Source organism: Drosophila elegans, unplaced genomic scaffold (assembly GCF_018152505.1).
Source record: "Drosophila elegans isolate 14027-0461.03 unplaced genomic scaffold, ASM1815250v1 contig_476, whole genome shotgun sequence".
Lineage (NCBI taxonomy): Eukaryota > Metazoa > Arthropoda > Insecta > Diptera > Drosophilidae > Drosophila > Drosophila elegans.
The window spans coordinates 24501314-24520488 of NW_024545863.1; the positions used below are offsets into that span (position 1 = coordinate 24501314).

General features: G+C 40.1%; 2 protein-coding genes across 15 annotated transcripts; one reads left to right on the plus strand and one right to left on the minus strand.

Moving 5' to 3' along the window:
• The first annotated feature begins 3962 nt into the window (after positions 1-3962).
• LOC108136852 (calcium uptake protein 3, mitochondrial) lies at positions 3963-11012 on the plus strand. 14 transcript variants are annotated; one of them, XM_017258279.2, is made up of 11 exons: positions 3964-4287; positions 7031-7172; positions 7229-7339; positions 7842-7889; positions 7951-8033; positions 8146-8211; positions 8415-8492; positions 8949-9041; positions 9143-9548; positions 9609-9766; positions 10646-11012. In XM_017258279.2, exons 1-11 carry the CDS (start codon positions 4036-4038, stop codon positions 10727-10729), a joined length of 1521 nt encoding a protein of 506 aa, XP_017113768.1. In that variant the 5' UTR covers positions 3964-4035; the 3' UTR covers positions 10730-11012. The 14 variants fall into 14 exon arrangements, with proteins under 14 accessions (XP_017113766.1, XP_017113767.1, XP_017113772.1 ...); XM_017258280.2 differs by having other exon boundaries at positions 9146-9548; XM_017258277.2 differs by lacking the exon at positions 10646-11012 and having other exon boundaries at positions 3963-4287; positions 9609-10164.
• LOC108136851 (serine/threonine-protein kinase/endoribonuclease IRE1) lies at positions 10989-18590 on the minus strand. The gene is made up of 7 exons (XM_017258276.2): positions 18173-18590; positions 17919-18033; positions 14473-14916; positions 14188-14410; positions 12858-14127; positions 12496-12660; positions 10989-12430 (listed from the first exon to the last, which is right to left on the minus strand). Exons 1-7 carry the CDS (start codon positions 18299-18301, stop codon positions 11552-11554), a joined length of 3225 nt encoding a protein of 1074 aa, XP_017113765.1. The 5' UTR covers positions 18302-18590; the 3' UTR covers positions 10989-11551.
• Positions 18591-19175: the final 585 nt, after the last annotated feature.

The window sequence follows — 19175 nt, forward strand, 5'->3', positions numbered from 1 at the left end:
CCCACCTTTTTAGAAAACAACCTTTCCATCTTATCTTACTAAATTCAAATTTGGAAAAGCTTCTTGTCTTTGGGCTGTTGGAGGAGATTCTTCCACCAAGTCTCCCACAATCAGTCAAGCTGTCTCATAAGAATGTCGGAGACACTCAATAGATTGCCTTTCTTCCACAATCTACATAAATGTGAGCAATTTTTATTGTGCCTGCCAACGAAATCGATATCGATATCGCGGCTATTAACCAAATCAGTGGAACTTCTATCTATCGCCATACACGAGAAAAATTTATGTAACTTTGCGGCAATAACAATTAATAAAATTAAAAGAAAGACTCGTTGAGGTCCAAAGTTGGAGGCCAGAGCTCGGATTACACTCTTAACCCACTCCCTTGGAAACATGGGTATCAGAACTTAATCAAAGCAGATAAAACAAAAGAGCATTGAGAAGTTATCTTACGTATTATGCACAGGGAAAAATATTAGCATTAAAATTATAATAAATAAATTTGTAACTTACAAAAAAGAAAAATATTTTACCAGGCAAGCTGCAAATATGTTGTGAATGGAATATTTAGGTTTTTAAGATTTAAAACCTCACTTAAGGCTAAACAATTTAAGTAACTCCATGTGTACATATCAGATATTTTCAAAATATGGAACCCTATGTATTTGAATAACGGGACCATTTTAATGCTTTGCGACATTATAATAACAATAAATTTATTTTTCAAATGTAAATTTCTCTTGCTTTTCACCTCATTTATTTTGTTATTTTTTCGGTGGGTGGGCAAACACATAGCGCCGCTCGTAAAGTTGGCCAAAACCGGCCGGTGGCCAACAGATGGACCGTTACCACAGCCAAGATCACAAGGAGAGAAATAGATAGAGAAAGGGGGAGTCTGATCGGAGATCTAGGCAGATCCCAAGTCTAGACTGGTAATCCTTCGGAGATCTTGTCCGGCGATAAACTTGGCTCTGTGTCTGATTAGAGCGGCCTAATGTGACAGTCGCGCGGCGTTCCAGTTCCCTGAGAGTGTTTTTTGGTCACCTTAACTGTAGTTTGAGTGATGTAATTGGAGCGGCTTCTATTGGTGACCGCTGCCAGTTGGCCAGTTGCCTGGCTGCCTTTGCCTGGTTGCCCGCTTTCCTGGGCTCTCATAAATCACAATGTTAGAGGGGCCTCCGAACTTGCTACACGAAAAGGAAAACCGGCTTGGTCAGCAGCATCCTTGGCCAAGACCGCTTGGCACCCTTTTTTCTTTTCCGGAGGTGATGCATCAGCTCCCAGAAGTTGCGATCCCCCCGCGAGTCCCGCATGTTCCTATGAGATTTATGTGTGACAGGCAGCGCCTCTCGTGAACGGATTGCGTGTGGTCCCCGTCCCCCGTATGATTCTGTATATTTCCATTATTTGGGGCTCTGTTTATTCTTTTTAATTACATCTCAATGAACTTCGAGTGAACTGGCGCAACAGGTGGGCCCCTTTCTCTCACCTCACACAAAGTGTTCTTAAACTGATTGAGCCGCCCATCAAGCATTGACATTGAACTTTTTATATGATCGGCCAGTGATATCATCTACAAGGTTCCAGCGAAATCAAAAATCTTATTTGGTATCTTGCCCCTCTTGGGGATTTTTTTTTGTATTATTTTTTTTTGTCGGCTCGTATATCAATTTCAATTTTACCGTTAAATGATGCGGCAAACCCGAAGAATGTGCTCTGAGGCAACCCAACCCCCTCGAAAATATTACCTAATCGCACGGCCTAAAGACCCACAAGACCCATCGGATAGGAATCGAAGGCATCTCGGAACCACGGAAAAAAAATATGAATTGTTTCTACAATCTTGTACTACATAATATTCTAGTGTCAACAATATTAAAAATAAGATTTTGAATACCAGAAGTATTAGGGAAAGGTTTATATGTTAAGCTTTTTTAAAGAATTATTTTCCTAACCAACATATAAATATATATATATATATATATATATATATATAGATAAAAAGTAAAATGAATGGACACGGAAATATAAAATGCAATTAATTTCATTTAATAATAAACCATTTTCGCGATATTTTTCTTTGTGCATTTCCAGTTCCTGCGAAAACGATTTAAGTGCCAGACTAATTAACCAGTAAAGGGAAACCATCGCATGAATTATGAAAGAAAAAACCCTTGGGCCTGGCGCTAACCGAAATTGGTTGAACAACTGCGTTTTTTTCGGGACTTGCGAACACTAATTGAAACGACTTTATTACTACCAGAAGAAAGGTGGAACAGGAAAGCCAAATAAGAATTGCGAATTAAGCGACTTTATTCCAACCAAAAGAAGACCAAAATATTGAGCATTTATATCGATCGTTTTGTGGACTCTCGGTTGCCCTTGGGCCCTTTTACAAGCCAAGGCCCGTCGAAGGCGTCAACACAAACATTTTTATGTGCCAACGGATCTTTTGGTCCATCGGATCCTCTTTCAAACCGCTTGGCGCCCGAACGGTCACTTCTTTTACAACTTTCGCAGGAAATGGATTGGAAAAAGGAAACACAATGCGCAGCTTAAAAACGAAACTAATAATTTACGAGCTCATAACTGGCGAGTAAAGGAAACGAAACCAGCTAAAAAAGCTGGTCCTCAAGGCGGCCAAAGATCGAGTTTGTGGAGCAAAGCCCCAAAGTGTCAACTATCCTGGGTTATGAACTTCACCTGAATCGAACTGTGGAAAAGGGAGAAAGGGACAGACTGCGTCTAGGGTTTCGCGCGACAACGGAAAATCAAGTGAAATTGATATTTTCCATTTCGAAAACAGATGGAACCGTCGGGAACAGAGAACATTTCTATTGAATTTTCAAGAGGCGGGGAGTGCAACAGGTTTCCGTAGATCATTTTATCGTCTTTCAATGGGGACATTTGTTTTCCCATAAAATATTTCGACATTTTTATTGATTTCTAGTTGCATTTTTGTCATATTTCATGTCTGCCCCGCCGCTACAGTGAAATGAGTCACTGGAATTCTGGACTTTTGACGGTCAATAAGTTTATTTGTTTTGGTTTTTGCGTAGACCCAGACGCGTCACAAGCGGATTTTGGACATGCCCAATAAAAATCCCCAATAGTTTGGGGCCAAATATGCACTTTTGCGTCAAGAACTCACCGCAGAATTTCACGTCGGCAGGATTTTTAATTAGTTTCTGGAAATTATTGCCTCGAACCTGTGTGGTCTTAGGCACGTAGTCCCCTTTTCTTGTGACTCAAGATTGGCAAAAGTCAATCATTTACAATCGTATTGTCAGCTATGCGAAAATAATTTGGAAAAACACCCTCTCAGGTGTTTTGGCAACTTAGTCATATTTAAATTTTGCATAAAACATTATGAGCTGTAAAATATATTTCAAAGATACAATTTTTTTGTCGATTGTTTTGTTAACTTATAATGACAACTTCAAATAGCTGTTAGATCTAAAAACAAAAAAGAATTATTGTATTATAACATAACATTTACTCTTACATTAACTTTATTAAATATATTATAAATGTTTTATTTACATTTCCCCCCCTTTTTTTGATTACCTCTTTTAGTATTTATCCTTTGTTAAAGTTGGGCCACATATCAATACAAAATTCCTCTTCCTCCCTTTCATTTCGAATGCCCGCCAACTTGCCCGCAGGCAAACGTTTGTTGATGTGGCAACACTCTTATGACTACGTGACTAGAGCTGACGCGTTACGCGTTTGTTTGTTTAAGTTTATTTTATTTTCGGTTTTTATTGGAATTCGTAAAATATATTTCGGTTATGAACATAAAATAATTAGTATACAATTAAATGTAATGTAAATTCGTGAATAAAAACCATTAAATTATTTTCAGTTGAATCGAAAACGTTATAGCTATCGTATAAGTCGCACTACAGCCGATATTTAGTATTTCGATGACACCTAGCAACTCTAATTCCGCATCGCTTACTGACCTTACGTTACACACATCACGTCTTTCTATTTGTCACTAGTTTAGTTTTTCCTCGTTAAAACTCGAACAGAATGGCGAGTGCGGTGGCTAGATTAACGGTTAAAAGTGGCGCTATAATCGCCCAGCGATCGAGTGTAGGCGTGGCCGTTGGCCGATCGGTCAGATTCGCCAGCAGTACGTCGAATCCCAGTGGAATTCCGGGGAAAAAATCGCGACTCTTGCTGACATTTGTAGGTGGCAGTGCGGTAGCCGCCCTAGCGGCTTTCATTAAACTACGATCCGCGGGAAATCCCGTCAATGCAGTTAGCTTGAAAAGGCGCATGGTAATTGCAAAGTGAAAAGCGATAACAAGTGTGCCAAGAGTTTGGTGTGGAAAAGTCAATAATTGGACAAAAAAGACCTGCGCAGCTATTTTTAGCTTGTGGCATGTCGTTCTCTTACGTTAAGACGTAAAGTTCTACGAAACGCAACGGAAGTGTTTTCTTATCAGCTGTTTTAGGGTGTTTTGTTTTGCTCCGCTCGTTCGTTGCACTATTTTTGTTTTTATTAGCTAATCGGCGTTTAATTATACTACAATATTGATTGCAAGCCTAATTTATTTTCTTTACACGGCAACACAAATAAAGCCCAAAAGAATTCAGCTCAAGGTCGTTATATCTGATGTAAATTTGTTATTGTTGTGCGTATCCAAGTTCAATGAAATAGCAAGAGCCGCAAAACTATTTGTCAACCTGTTGACATTGTATTTGGGTCTACGAAAAAAAAACACAAAAAACATGTTGACGTGAGTGGCAGACTGATAAGCTTTTTTGTTGTGTGATTCAGGGTGTGAAGTTTAAATATTTACATTACGCGTTTTGGAAATGGCTTGTCAGAGCTTAGTTTTGAGGGCGGGGAATGCCCCAAAATTCTATATCTGACCGTTAATAGATTATTGCTTATTACCGTATTAAACTATTATGTTATAAAAGTATTGAATATAAATATTGGAAGATTATTAAACTGAATTGTTTTAAAAATTATAACCTAGCTTAGAAAATTGTATATTAATAATAATTGTTATTGTATTAATGTGAACAAAATAATAGTCCTTAAAAATGTTGAGGCAAGCCAACGAAATTTTAAGTAATCATTTAAATAAGATAAACATTTGAAAAAAAAATGTTATTATTGTGTTAGTCAATAGAATCCAAATGTTTTCAGGGAAATATTTTTTCAGAGCTCTAGATTTCCTCTCCACTGATTTTAGATCTTCCTCCCAAATTTGCATATCTTGTCATCGAAAATATTTAAAACTCCCAAGGCTGTAACCATTTGGAATAAATTCCAGCGCTAACGCCACACACCTTGAAAAATGCCTGATGAAGTGGCAAAGTAGTTAGTCCGATACGCCCACGCACCTGCAGGCGGCAAATAATACGTAGTGCAGCGGAGATCACTCCCCCGAATGCTGACAGAATGCCAGTTACTGAAAATTTATCTATCAATCGATCTGGTTGCCGATTCGATACACCCACCAATATCCGTGGCAACAATAATGCCCAATGCCAGACGCAGGCGTGGCTTCGGTTTCGGTTGCAATATAAGCCTCAGTTTGGAGCCCGAGTTTTGGTTTTGGCTTTGGCTTTGATTTGGTTATGGTTTTGGTTTTGGCCTGGCCCTGACATGTGTTATGACAACTGCGGCTGCGACTGCGCCTGATGATGATGAATGAGTTTTAATTGTTGCCTATAAATCCAGAGCCTGCAGCCATTTCGGTTCTCCTTGTTCTTGGGACGCCCAATACAGTGGTTAAATAATAATCAAATTTAAATACCAATTCTAAATGTTAAAAAAAAATATTTATGAATCATGGGTATAATTTTTATATTTACATTTTGAACTGAAGTCCGTGGTTTATTACTTTCTATTTAATGATTAAAGTCAGATGCTATGAATGATTGAAAACTATCATAGTGAGTAAACCTTTTTATCTAATTATATTTTTGAAATGAAATCTATAAACTTTAAAAACACTTTATTTTCATTTAATTCAACTAAAATCGCAGCTAAATAAGTTCAAATGTAAAGTTAATTGATGACTAAATTATATTTTTAAGTTTCAAAGTTAAGTTTAAATATTAATCAGTCGGTTTTTTTTCTAGCTTCAGCTATGTTTCTGACTTATTATAGTTATAACGATTTTTAAAAATTTGAAAATATATTTTTAGCCATCACTTAACCTTAAATATAAACTTAGCTATTCTGATTTAAAAGAATTTTTATATATTTTACTTCGAGGATAATTGAACTTACCCATTTCGTGTCTGCAACCAAACTACTGTATCCTCTGATGCATTCTGAATGATGTCAGCTTTGGATTTATGAGGAATTGCCCCTGGCCCCCACTGGTTTCTTGGGGGCGTGGGCGTGGCCGCGAAGTGTTTGCTGCACATGTCTAACATTCAAAGTGGCCTTTGTTCGGATCAGTTTTTTGGGGACAGGCGGCAGACAGCGTTTTCTGGTGTCCCCAGAGCGAGAGTTATGGCCTGGGAGTTGTCTTTGCACCACAAATAAAATACAATTGAGTCATTCGCCCTGTCTACGAGTATGCGGGAAAAATGATTACTTGTTGTGGGTGGCATTAAATGTCAGATTTATGGAGGATCACCGGTCCCAACATGTTCTCAAATCAATTTGACACTTTATTTGCCAAACGGCCAACGTGGGAATCCTGTCTGGCGGCTCGTCAAAATCTGAATTTCGAATAAAATGCAGATCATACATGTAATTCCCGATGCATGGGGAGTACGGCAAACCGGATCAAATTAATATTTTTGAGCGCGACTGAGGTGACACCTCCAGGCATTAATCAAAACGTCAGCAGATCAAAACCGTCCAGATTGCAATCGCAGCTTTTGTCTCTGGCGGTCTGCCTTTGTGACCAAGCGGCGGAAATTCGGATCGCCACGATCCAATCGTTCGCTGATTTATTTCAATTACATTTCCCACCAAATACGCACATCGGCATATTAAGTTACCATCCATCGATGGCCTGATTAATCTCTTCCAATCCTGATCCCGCAGCGCGACGATAGCGAGTTGGAGAATGTGAAGCTAACGGCTCGGGAGCGACGCTTCATCAAGTTCGCATCCGTGGAGTTCGATGATCAACTCTACATGACCCCGCAGGACTTTCTCGACTCCGTCGTAGAACAGGAGCCTCGACGTAAGTGCTTATACAAAATTATTAAATGCCTTTCAATAGTATAATTTATCCTACAGCTCGCTTAAAACGTCGACAGCTCTCCAGCGATGAGGTTGACAAATACAAGGACGGTACTCCCGCCTTGAAAAAGGGTTCAACTCGACTATTTCGCAACCTTAGAGATAAAGGTAATAATGCAAAAAAAAAATCACTTGTAAATTTAAAAGACTTCTTTGAGAGTCTATGTTAAGAATATTTAACTGAGCTTAAAGAACTTAATTTGATGTTCTTATCAAATGTAAACCTATAATATCATTAACAAATGTAAAAATGGTTTGTTTTCCATTGGATAGTTAATAGTTAATGTAAGGAGGCAAACAAAAATAATACTATAGTTACAGGAGAAATACTCGTTTTTCTCGTGGAATCTAGTCAGTTATCATGCGATTTCAAATAAATTAGAATTGTCAAGCGAGGTTGATTGTAACACTGGCCATTTCAATCAATTCAATTAGCAAACAAGATCTGATAAAACCAGCGCACTGAGTTAATTTATTGGTTGCCCCAAGATTACAAATGCCTAAGTATTGTATTGTATTATATTTTATTTATTACTATACTATGTAGAATTGATTAAAATCTATTTACTGACTTATATTTTATTGAGGTAAACTTGTTTAATATTTTTAGGCATTGTATCCTATACGGAATATTTGTTTTTGCTCTCCATTTTAACAAGTAAGTTTATCAAATATATATTAAGTTGGTGCTTTATATACAAGTTACCCATTTTTTTTAGAGCCAAAATCTGGGTTTCGCATTGCCTTTAACATGTTCGACACCGATGGAAATCAGCGGGTGGACAAGGACGAGTTTTTAGTGGTAAATAGGGAATCTTGTTTCCCATCGCTTACTCATAACTCATATGGGTTTCTAAAATTGATTTTATTTACTTATTATTTAATATCATTTTCAAAAATGTGTTTATCATTAGATAATTTCCATTTTGGCCGGCGCTTTAAAAGACACTCAAAATGTAGATCCACAAACCAAGCAAATTGTAAGCATTTCATTTATTAAGTTAAGCTATAATTTAATGGTATTATTTATGAATAATGAAAACTCATTTGAAATAGCCGGCCCTAGGGCGCTGAAGTAAGCTGCACATCACTTATACTTTATCTTTTAGTTTTTTATTTTTACCTCCTGATTTATGTGTATTTTATTTTATCTGTTACCCCTGAAAAACGATTTCAATCGCAGCTGTCGCGTTTAGTTTCCTACGATGAGCAAAGTCAAATGACGAAGCCGATGGCAGTGCCACAAACCAAAAGGGGTCTAGTAAGTGTTAGCCACCAGAGTTCCCCATAAGTATTGGCTTTGCTTCGCGAAAACTCCGCTCAAAATGTACAGAACTCGATATACATATGCTTGGAGCATATGTAGAAGCTAAGCTTAGTTTCGTTGTGTTACTTCGAATTCGTTACCTTGTGTTTTGTTCTTTTAACGAAAGATTCGTTTTTTACTTGCTTTGCTTCCAGTTGTCTTTGTGTTTTTAAAAAGATTATTTTTTTAGAGTTTCTGTTTCGTTTCTAGCTTATGTTATGTACAATTATGTTCCTGACGCTTTTTGTTTTGTTTTTACAAACAAAAACAGGCCTACACCCTAGAAATGCTCCACCACTGTGTTGACCCTTACTAAACCACCTAACTTTTCTTCTCTCCAACCTAACCCCAAATCCTGCACAAAAAAAAAAACACTATCCCCCCAAAACCGGCATGTATATAAAATCCCAGATGGAGCGCATTTTTAGCGGCGCTTGGAAGGAGAAGCACGGCGAGAAAGAGCCGGAAGAGGAGCCCGAGTCCTCAATGCCCACTCCCCTGGAGGTAAGGTCTTCCCGAGTCCCAAGCATGAGCCTGGTGTGACTAACTAATGGGTATTTCTAGACATACAACACCTAATCCTCTATGCCTGCAATCTCTTCCAGCAGAACTATGTGAACGATGGCGAGGGACTGCAGCGGCGTCATATGGTGCCCACCACCTTGCAACTGCACTTCTTTGGAAAGCGGGGCACTGGGGTGATCAACTACGACAACTTCTACCGCTTCATGGACAACCTGCAGACGGAGGTCCTCGAACTGGAGTTTCACGAGTTCTCCAAGGGCAACCAAGTCATTAGCGAGCTGGACTTTGCCAAGATCCTGCTGCGGTACACCTATCTGGCCACGGATGAGTATGATGTCTTCCTGGAGCGACTGCTCGAGCGGGTCAAAGATGAGAAGGGCATATCGTTCCATGATTTCCGGGACTTTTGTCATTTCCTTAACAATCTGGATGACTTCACGATCGCCATGCGCATGTACACTCTGGCTGATCGGGCCATTTCGAAAGGTTTGTGGCCTAGAAAATAACACTTTACAATAAATATATCATTCTCGTGTGCCCTCTCAGATGAATTCTCACGCGCTGTGAAGATCTGCACCGGCTACAAGCTCAGTCCCCACTTGATCGACACCGTGTTTGCCATCTTCGATGCGGATGGCGACGGTCTGCTGTCCTACAAGGAGTTCATTGCCATCATGAAGGACCGCCTGCATCGCGGCTTCAAAGTAAGTGGTCGTTTCTTTGATTACAACGAAGCTCTGGATGGCTATGATGAACCCGCGTATCCCATGTTTGTGGCTTGGCAACATCGGGTGTGCCGGCACCTGGACTACTTCATTGACAGCGATGCGCTATGGCACTGATTTTTTAGTTTAATTTAAGTTATTCATTGTTTCGTTTGCCGCTTTTTGTCCTAATCTCGCTGACCAGCATTGAATGTGTGTGTTTGTTTAGTTTATTGTCTCGCCTGTATGCGTTTTATGCTTTAAGCTTAATGTTTTACCTCCTTTACTTATATTTAAGTTTTTTAGATAATAACCCAACTCAATTATATTTATTTTACATATTATTAATATTAACTTTATTTTGAATTGGCCATATAACCATTAAACACCGAAATATACACAGAATTGGTTTTTTATTTGTTGCACCTATGTTTGTCTTTGAAAAACATTTTATGAAATGCTAAGGACAGACCTTTGAACTGTTTAAATTTATTTTTGGTATCTAGAAATTGCTGTTTATTTTTATCATTTCCATTTTCATTAAATTGCTTGTCGGAGGTCTTTCATTTGTGACTCACTACACGTCTAACAATGAACTGTACGGCGATTATATTGTCCAGGCTAAAAGTCCAAGCACCAGCTGATAAGCAAAGCGTTGTATTTTCTTTCTTTAGCAAGATGTTGTAGACCCCGATGAGCGTATACAGCTTCCCATTGAGGTAGTCACGCCAAAAGGTGAAGAGGTCAGTGGGCAGCGGAAACCCACTTTCTTACTTTCTCTTGCTGCTTTTTACTCACTTTTGTGTCTCCCATTTTATTCTTCCAATCTTGTCCCCTCTCCCGTGGTCCAATACTAATCCTAAAACTATCACCTTACAGTCAGTGGCCAAATCGGAGGGCTGGGATGCCTTTAGATACTGTGTGCGCAACGAAATGAAAACCATGATGAAATCGGCCAATTAAAAGGACAACGTAGCTGAAATCGCACCGAACAACGAGCAAGCAACGCCAAAGTGAAACAAATTCTAGTTACAACATTATTCTTCTAAAGAACCAAAATCTCGTGTATAGTAATAGTGATTATGTTTGTTGGTCCCTTGAACTTTTTATGAATTTGTTATTGAACTAAGCTCCCATCTCTTGTAGCCAAAATTCTAAGAAATTGATTTATATTGGCAATTACTAAATGCCACCTTGTTATACATGTATAGCGCAAATAAAATTGTTTTGTAAAATTTGTATTACATATTTATTTAGTTTTGATTTTGATTAAGCTTAAGATTTCATAGAAAATGCAGCTCGTAATCAAGCATAAGTTGTCCGTCAACTGAAACATTCCATTCTTTAACTTTAATACTAAGTGCTTGTTTAGTAAATATTAAAAACTAAAAATATTTCGCTTCTCAAAGATCTCCAGAAATTGGCGGAGTGTTGGGATAGGACACTTAACTAATGGATAAATATACAATAAGTCTAAGTACTATAGATAAAACTCCAACTATTTGTCTAGATCAATTTGCACTTGGGCATTAAACAAAAAATTATAAATTATCACAGTTAAATTGCGTGTATTCGACAGACGACACACTTTACATTATTCTTACTATGGTATACAAAATAGTTTATCTTCATCTCATTATCGTTGAATATTTTTGCTAAGAACTGAAATGGGAATCGTTTTGGAATAGTTGCATATACACAAATTGCACAATTAAATCATAATAATTAAATTAATAAATGAACAAAACTACATCTTATCTATGCTGATCATTAGGGGTCTTTGCCCTAGTCTTGCGTTGAAGGCGGCAGCGTCCAGCTAACATACTTTTCCTTGTCCTGCGTGTCCTTGTGGCCACCGTTGTAATTGCGATTGCTTCCCGGCTTGGAGTAGCGCCGGAACTTAAAGTTGGCAAACACATCTCGCTTTCCATCGGGCTCCAGTGGTTGCCCATCCAGCTCCAGATTGCGCTGCAGCCCGACTCCGGCAATAGGCAGCTCATCGCTGGGCTTACGGAAGTTGTAGAGCCCTTTCCTTTGCTTCAACTGCTGAGCCTGACTGCTAGCAGGCGGCGGCGTCCTCTTTGGACTCCCTATCTTGGGCAGCGGCTTGGGATCCCGCATCAGCATGGGGAACAAGGCATCGTCCGCATCGAAGTACCACGGACGGGAAAAGTGATAGCCAGCACTGTAGTACGGCTTGAAGACCGGCTCGTTTGAGCAAATACTGAACGCGTGGTAGGCGTGCGAGATGAGCTGCGGAAAGCGGTCCACCCAGTAGTTGGTGAACTCGTGCGGAATGCATCCCAGCATCTCCTGGGCGGCTGGCGTAAGCTCGTGATAATGATGCTTCTTGTTGCGCAGTGCACGAAGCAAATCTCTCACACTGGCGCCCATGTAACCGCGATACTTCCTCAAATCGTCTGTGATCAACGGGTCCAGATGCACATTCCAATCTTCGAGTACCACAATACGGCCGTTCTTCTCCAGCGACTTGAGTGGCTCGGCATGGAATTGCAACTTCTCCACACGATCACTGACGTCCTGCAGGAACGAGAGCATTTTGGGCTCATCCCAGAACAGCGGATGGTTGCCAATACAGCGTGCCGGAGGGCGCGATTGTGGGTCCTTGTGTATCATGTCAGATATTAACTGCTCAGCAAGTATCTTTAAAAGAACAGGAAATAGAAATTAATACATATAAGTATAGCTTACAATTGCATAGCACTTACAATTCGACTAATCTCGCTGTCATCTTCTGTACGCAGCTTGGCTAGATTGAACTCATGCGAGAGTATGTTGGCCTGCCGCTTTAGAGTATCGCCAAAGGCATGGTGACCTCCACTCAGTACATAGTAGTAGACACAACCCAGTGAGAAGACATCCACCGCAGTTGTCTGTAAATAAAATAGAGATATTGCTCTAAGAAAATTCTGCTGATAATATGAGATAAAACAAATTAAACTAGTTTGGTAATAAATGAACGTAATGATTATGATCCTCTATTGACAAATTATTTATAACAAGGTGTGAGAACCTTATTAATTGTTTAAATAATCTTAACTTCAAATAAAGAATAAAGAACACATCTTACCGTCCGCTGGGACCGCATCATTTCCGGGGCTATCCATCCATCGGTACCAGTTACACCCGAGCGGCGTGAGAAACTGGTTTTGCCGAAATTGAGCTTCTTGCACAGTCCAAAATCGGAGATCATTACCCGAACTTTGCCCTTAGCATCTGGTAGTGATATCAAAACATTCTGCGGCTTGATGTCGCGATGCACAATGTCCAGGGAGTGAAGATGGCTCAATCCGGCGGAAGCCTGACTCAGCACCTGCCAAACGTCAATGTGATTCTGAAGCTCCAGCGAGCGATCTCCTTCGGTATAATCCTGTAGAGTGGCCGCGCACAGTTCGACGGCTATGTAGCGGAACTGGCGATCCTGTTCGGTGCAGAAGTACCGCACCACGTTCTCATGTGCATCCGATTCGCGAAGCAGGGCCACCTCGCGATCTGCAAATGTGAAGCATTCGGGCAACAGCCGCTTGACGGCTACGAAACGCTCCTCGAAGGTGCCCTTGAAGACGAAGGTTCCCTCGCAGCCCTTGCCCAACACCTCGTTTGTGCTGAAGCTGATCTTGCCCACACGCACCTGTCCGTTACCCAAGTCCACCAGGTCCTCGGCACTCGCATTGCTTCCGTTGCTGCCGGTGCTGCCATTAGAACCATTCTGGGCTATAGCAGAGGTTTTAGAGCCGTTTTCGCTCTGCTTTTGCAACTCCCGCATAGTGCTGCAGGTGTACCAGAACAAGGCAATCATGCCCAGAACTATGACAATCAGAATCTGATGCACCTTTCCGCTCGGATGCTCCATAAACCACTCGTTAATAAATGCCTGCACCTTGTTGCTGTTCTGCAGGATGATTGTCTTGGTCCGATTGATAGTATTTCCATTTGCCCGCTGATCCATGCCAATCTCCACCAGTTCCGGATCCGTTTGCACACCAATGTCGGCGGCATTCTTTTCGTTGTTCGCCAGCAGGCCGTAGCCATCGTTGTAGTTGTGTATGGTGGCCAGACTCTGAACCACCTTGCCGCTTGATGGCGTGGGTGATAGCTGCAAATTGCCATTTCCCTCATTGGGCATGTTGTAGTGTCCCAGCATAATGCCTGGATGCTCTTGCAGCACATCGTTTATGTAAATGGTGCGGGGATCGGTCTCCTGGTTGCTGTTCTGATCGCCCGCAGGTCCATCGAGAAGTTTTATTGGTGGCGACGTGGAAATTCGTGGAGTATTCTTGTCTACCAGGGAGGGAAGGGCATAAAGCCCTTTTTGGTGCTCGCCCACGTACAGCGATTGACTGGCAAACAAAGTGAATCTTTAGTATATGAACAAATAACTCAGAAGACTTTTTGCTTACAATAGCTTTACGGTGTTCACATTTCCAGTTTTAGACTCCTCTAATATGGCCTGGTAGGCCTCATCGGAGACTGTGGTGAATGGTACGCTGAGTAGACCATCTGGTCCCAAGAGAAAAGCGGCCACCACTGGACTGCTCAGATCCCGCTGCCACAGAAATTTACCCTGTTTGCGATCCAGGGTCACTATTTGTCCATTACTGGTGGTGGTCAGGTGAATGTATTCTGCAAAAGTGGAGAGAGTATCACTCACAGTATATTTTAATTTTATTGCATTCCACACTTACCATATTCCTTAGCCAGTTCTGGTGGGGCACTCACAGCGTTGTAGTCGTAGAAAGTGATATTCCAGGGCTTGGCATTCTTGTTCTTGGCCAGACTGTCAAACATCATGACCGTGTACTGGGTCCGTCCCAGATAGATGGCCCGCGAAGTTGCCCAGCCAATCTGCTCGCCCTCCTTGCTATCCACGCTGGCATCTCCGAAACCCATGACCTTTTCCCGCCTGCCTGTCTTGGGATCCACCATATACCATGTGTCGCTTTTCTTCCCAGAGTACAGGATTCCATCGGAGGAGCGGCAGGGAGCATTGGCCACCAGTTGTGGAATGGTGTACGGTAGCTTTTTAAGGCTGCCCATCTGGCCCAGCTGGTAAATGCTGCCATCCCGCGGATCGGGCAAAAAGTGTGGAACTTGCACATTCTCCTGAGGTTCCGCTACTATGGGGGGATCTGAAACAGAATATATATTTTAAAAGAATACCATAAATAATATAATATAATATTGAAAACAAACTATACTAAATGTTACAAATGCGAACTGACTTTATATAAATTTTAAATCTAAGGTTTTGCTCACTGCAGCGAATCAGTTAAACATCTTTCATTTGCGGTTACAAGCTACTTATAAAATACATACATAATAACTTATATAGTCCTGTTCCAAAAACATTCTTAAGCCGGAGTCTTACTGTACTTAAGCTACAAAAAATAATAATATTTCAAAAAACAGATTACATTTTAGTACTTGGTATTATGATTCATAAATGAGGCACAATTCATGCTGTTGATTAATAAAGCCAAGATTGGGAATAATCTAATTTTAATGGAGATTTACTTTAGTTAATTCCCAGAAATATTCTTATTAATTTATTAACTTATATAAAGATGCCAGCCAAATAAAAAGAGTGTTTTATGTTCTTTCTTAAATTCAAAATTATGAAAAATATTCAATAGATATGCCGTTTTTAAAAAGTGTTAAGCTATCTATCAAATCGAACAATTTTTACTCTCATTTTAGTAGATTATGCTAACTGTGCCCTGTGTATTTATATATACCATTAAATTACTTGATATTGTTCAAAATAACATAAAGCACTAAAGTAAAGGAAATGTTATAAATTATAACCAGAACCTGTTCTCGATAACGCTTATCTTGATGTACTTATAATAAGGGAACAAAAGTGTAATCTACAATAGCCCCTTTCAAAATTAAACCACACATTTTCTGTCGTACATAAAAGATCATGAGTATTTTCCAAAAATGCCCGAAAAATTAAGCGGGTTTTGGTGCGAGAGACAAAGTTAAGCCAAACAACAGTTGAGTAAATAAGAAATAGACCAGGGGAAGTCGTGGCTGATCATTTCCAATTGTTTACGCCAGCCGCGTTGGCAATTTTCATTATCGCCAACAACTCGCTTAGGGCAACAGCGCTAAATTCTGACTTTGGCGAATGCAAGTGCATGCAAATGAAGAAATAATTTAAACAAAACTAAAGTGTTGACAAGCGCATTCGTAAGTCCCTTCGCCGACAAAAATCGAATAATGAAAGCAAACAAATGGTATCCTTATCAGTAATTAGCTACAACCCCAAACACACGGCTGCGTACAAAACTCCGGCATTAGTCGAGTGTTGCCTCAATTTCTGGGCAGGTCATTTAACTCGCCCCGGCACTTTCATTAGCATAGGCATTCTAATTGGCTAGCGGTAGTCGTAGACAAAACCTGATTCCGTCTTGTGATGAGGTAATAGAACGAAGCCCATATAGAAACACTGATCTGCCGTGTTGTGCCCGGCGAAACGGTGTAATTACAGCGAATCAAAAACAAATTATTGGCTTGAATAACTCACAAAAATATATGGAAACCGCAGGTCAGATGCTGTCCACATGTTTATCGCCGTGAATTTTCAATCATTTGCAGTTCTACGAAGTCAGACGACAAGCAGCCAGCATGAAATTTCTAATAATACAAGTCGACATTCATACATATGTGTGTATTGCAGCTATCACACTAAATAATCTTTATGGGGCGTGGGTTTTTTGTTTCAAAAAAATTTAGAAAAACATGTGGAGGGCGTATTGTCCGGGGAATAATTAGCCATAACTTCGATTTCATTTTGGAATAATGACTGAGAGTTTTTCAAGCATTTCTTATCAAGAAGTAAAGAGTTTAAAGTGGAAAAACAATCACAAACCCAGTGGGAGCTATTAATAGCAAGAGCCCAAACGAACTGGGACCAAGTTAATCAAAAACGTCCAATGGAATTGAATAAATCGAAATGGGAATGCTCTTTATTTGGTTTAATAAAAAGCATTTTCGAAATTAATTCCATGGGTAATATAATTTAGTAAACATCATAATTATAGTAACCTACAAATGCATCGATCTAAACGAAAACTTTATCAACCACTTTAATCTGCTGTTGCTGTTCCCCGTGTTTGCCCATTATGACTCATGTGAGTATGGAGCTAACGAATTCCAAGCGAATCTTAGAGGTTAATACGAAACAGCACAATGACTGGTAGATTAACGTGTGTTGTTGCCATCGAAAATCAATACGTCACGCTGATAAATCGTAGGAATATTCAATGAACCGCAAGGAAATTGGCTCAAAGTCCCAACCACCCACAATGGGAAGGGTATGGGCGTACAGCAACTGGTGACATGGACTAGCTGGCAACTTAATTGGAGGAATCGTGTGCTGCCGAGAACGGTTGTCGAGATTGCGTATATACGTGCGACTCTTATCAGGCCACAGCCACAACACACAATACAAAACATACCGCGGCGAGAGTGAAAATAATAGAGCACCAATAGCGGGAGCAAGATCCATCCTAGGCTATTTTATCTGTGCGTTGCGAGTCTTGCGATGAGCTCATCGAGCGCATGTCTGTGCAACGCGTTTTCCACTTCAAATGGCGAGTGCAACAGCGTGAGGAGGTGATAATATCTAAGGCAGGGGAGGATGTACAAAAAGTTTGTTTAGCTTAGCTAAAGACATATTTCTAGGTATTTCTTAACTACGCATATACAATGGAAAGTTCCATAACAGTATGCCTAAATCAAAGTTGATATTTTTTTTTCAACATTTCACTAGCTAATAAATCATCTTTTCTTATCAAGTACCTACTTTATTTTGATTTTTGAGACATTTTCATTCGGAAATCCTTACTAATCTTAATTTCGATTTTAATTTTAAAAGTTTTTGTTGCTACATTATTGCAATTGACTTGAAATTAACCTGAATTTGATTTTATAATGAAGTCATATTTTACTACTAAAATCTATTTAATCTTGGTCAAAAGATGGTTATCTGGAAAAACTTCTATAAAATTTTCAGTTTAGAAATTAAGGACCCTCATAACTCAACATATGTTTCTAATCCCACACTCAAGACCGTAAAATAGGGGTGCCATGGAAGTCTATAACTGTAAGTGGCCGGCGTAATTACCATCTGCTATCGTCCAGCGTATTTCGCTGGTCACCGGATCGATGGCCGTCAGTCCACCGCCCAAAGTGGAGAACACCATCAGCGCCTCCTCGTCGCGTGCGAGGTCCGTGCAGTCCTGCGGGGGGAAAAGGGTAAACATATGACCAACATATCGAGGGAAAGTGATGAAATATTAATTGACGGGCCCAATATTAACCTTTAGTGGGTCATGCCGTCTAATGCCGCCCTCTGCTGCCCCCAACCGCCCCACTTACCGCCTTTTCATCCTCGCCGCTGCTGACGACTTCTGCAGAGTCGGCCTGTTTTGCTTTGACTATAGCTGATGCAATAGGCCCGCTGCCCAGCAAAAATAACACGCAACAAACCACAACGCAGAATCTCATTTTGCAAAACACTTTGCTTCAACAGCCGGTCGGGGGGTGGGGGGTAAAGAAAGAGCGAGCGAGAGGGAACTAATATCTGCGACTTCCGATCCGTTTTCAGTTTGCACTTGCAGTCACTTTTGGTTTGTTGTTTCTGGCATATTATCGCCTCTTTAATTGCTTTTCAATCTTTAAACACTGTTGCAGCTTTGGGTAATTTCACATTTTCTTTGCACTCGCGTTCAGTATTTTCCAATTACGTTCGCCATTGTTGAGAATTCGAGCGAGTGAGAGACCAGAGCGGGCGGATAGTTGGAGGTGGAAGATTATTGATATCATATTGGTGTCATCGATGTTTCCAAAACATCGGCTTTATCGATGTTTGGCGGGGCAACATCGATGTTTTTCCATCTCTGCTCTGCTTTCTCTCTGCTGCAGCGCTGCCTATGTTGGGAACATACATGTCAGCGATATTTTTGAAAAATTTGGTCTTGCTTAACAAGTCTTGGACATTTAAAAACTGATAAATAGTCACACCATTATTATTTAAAACCATCCGTGTACAAAAAGTAACCATTAATTCTTAAAAGCAATTATTTATTCAAGAGATTAAAAATTATTACAATAATTCAAAATTAAGGACATAATACAACAATGTATATATTATTTGAACACTTGCAGTTAAGTAAATGACCGCTTGTTTATTCGACTGGAGGCTGCCCACAACAACAACTTCGTTAGAGAAGAAAAATCGGGTGATATTTTGTTGGTAAGCTATTTTATTTGATTTCAAACGATGAAACGGTAATGCTGAAAAGGGCCATAAATATAAATGCTTATTCAATAACTTATTCACACTTACATTTAAAAATAGTTTTGGTTTTGCTGCGGCTCC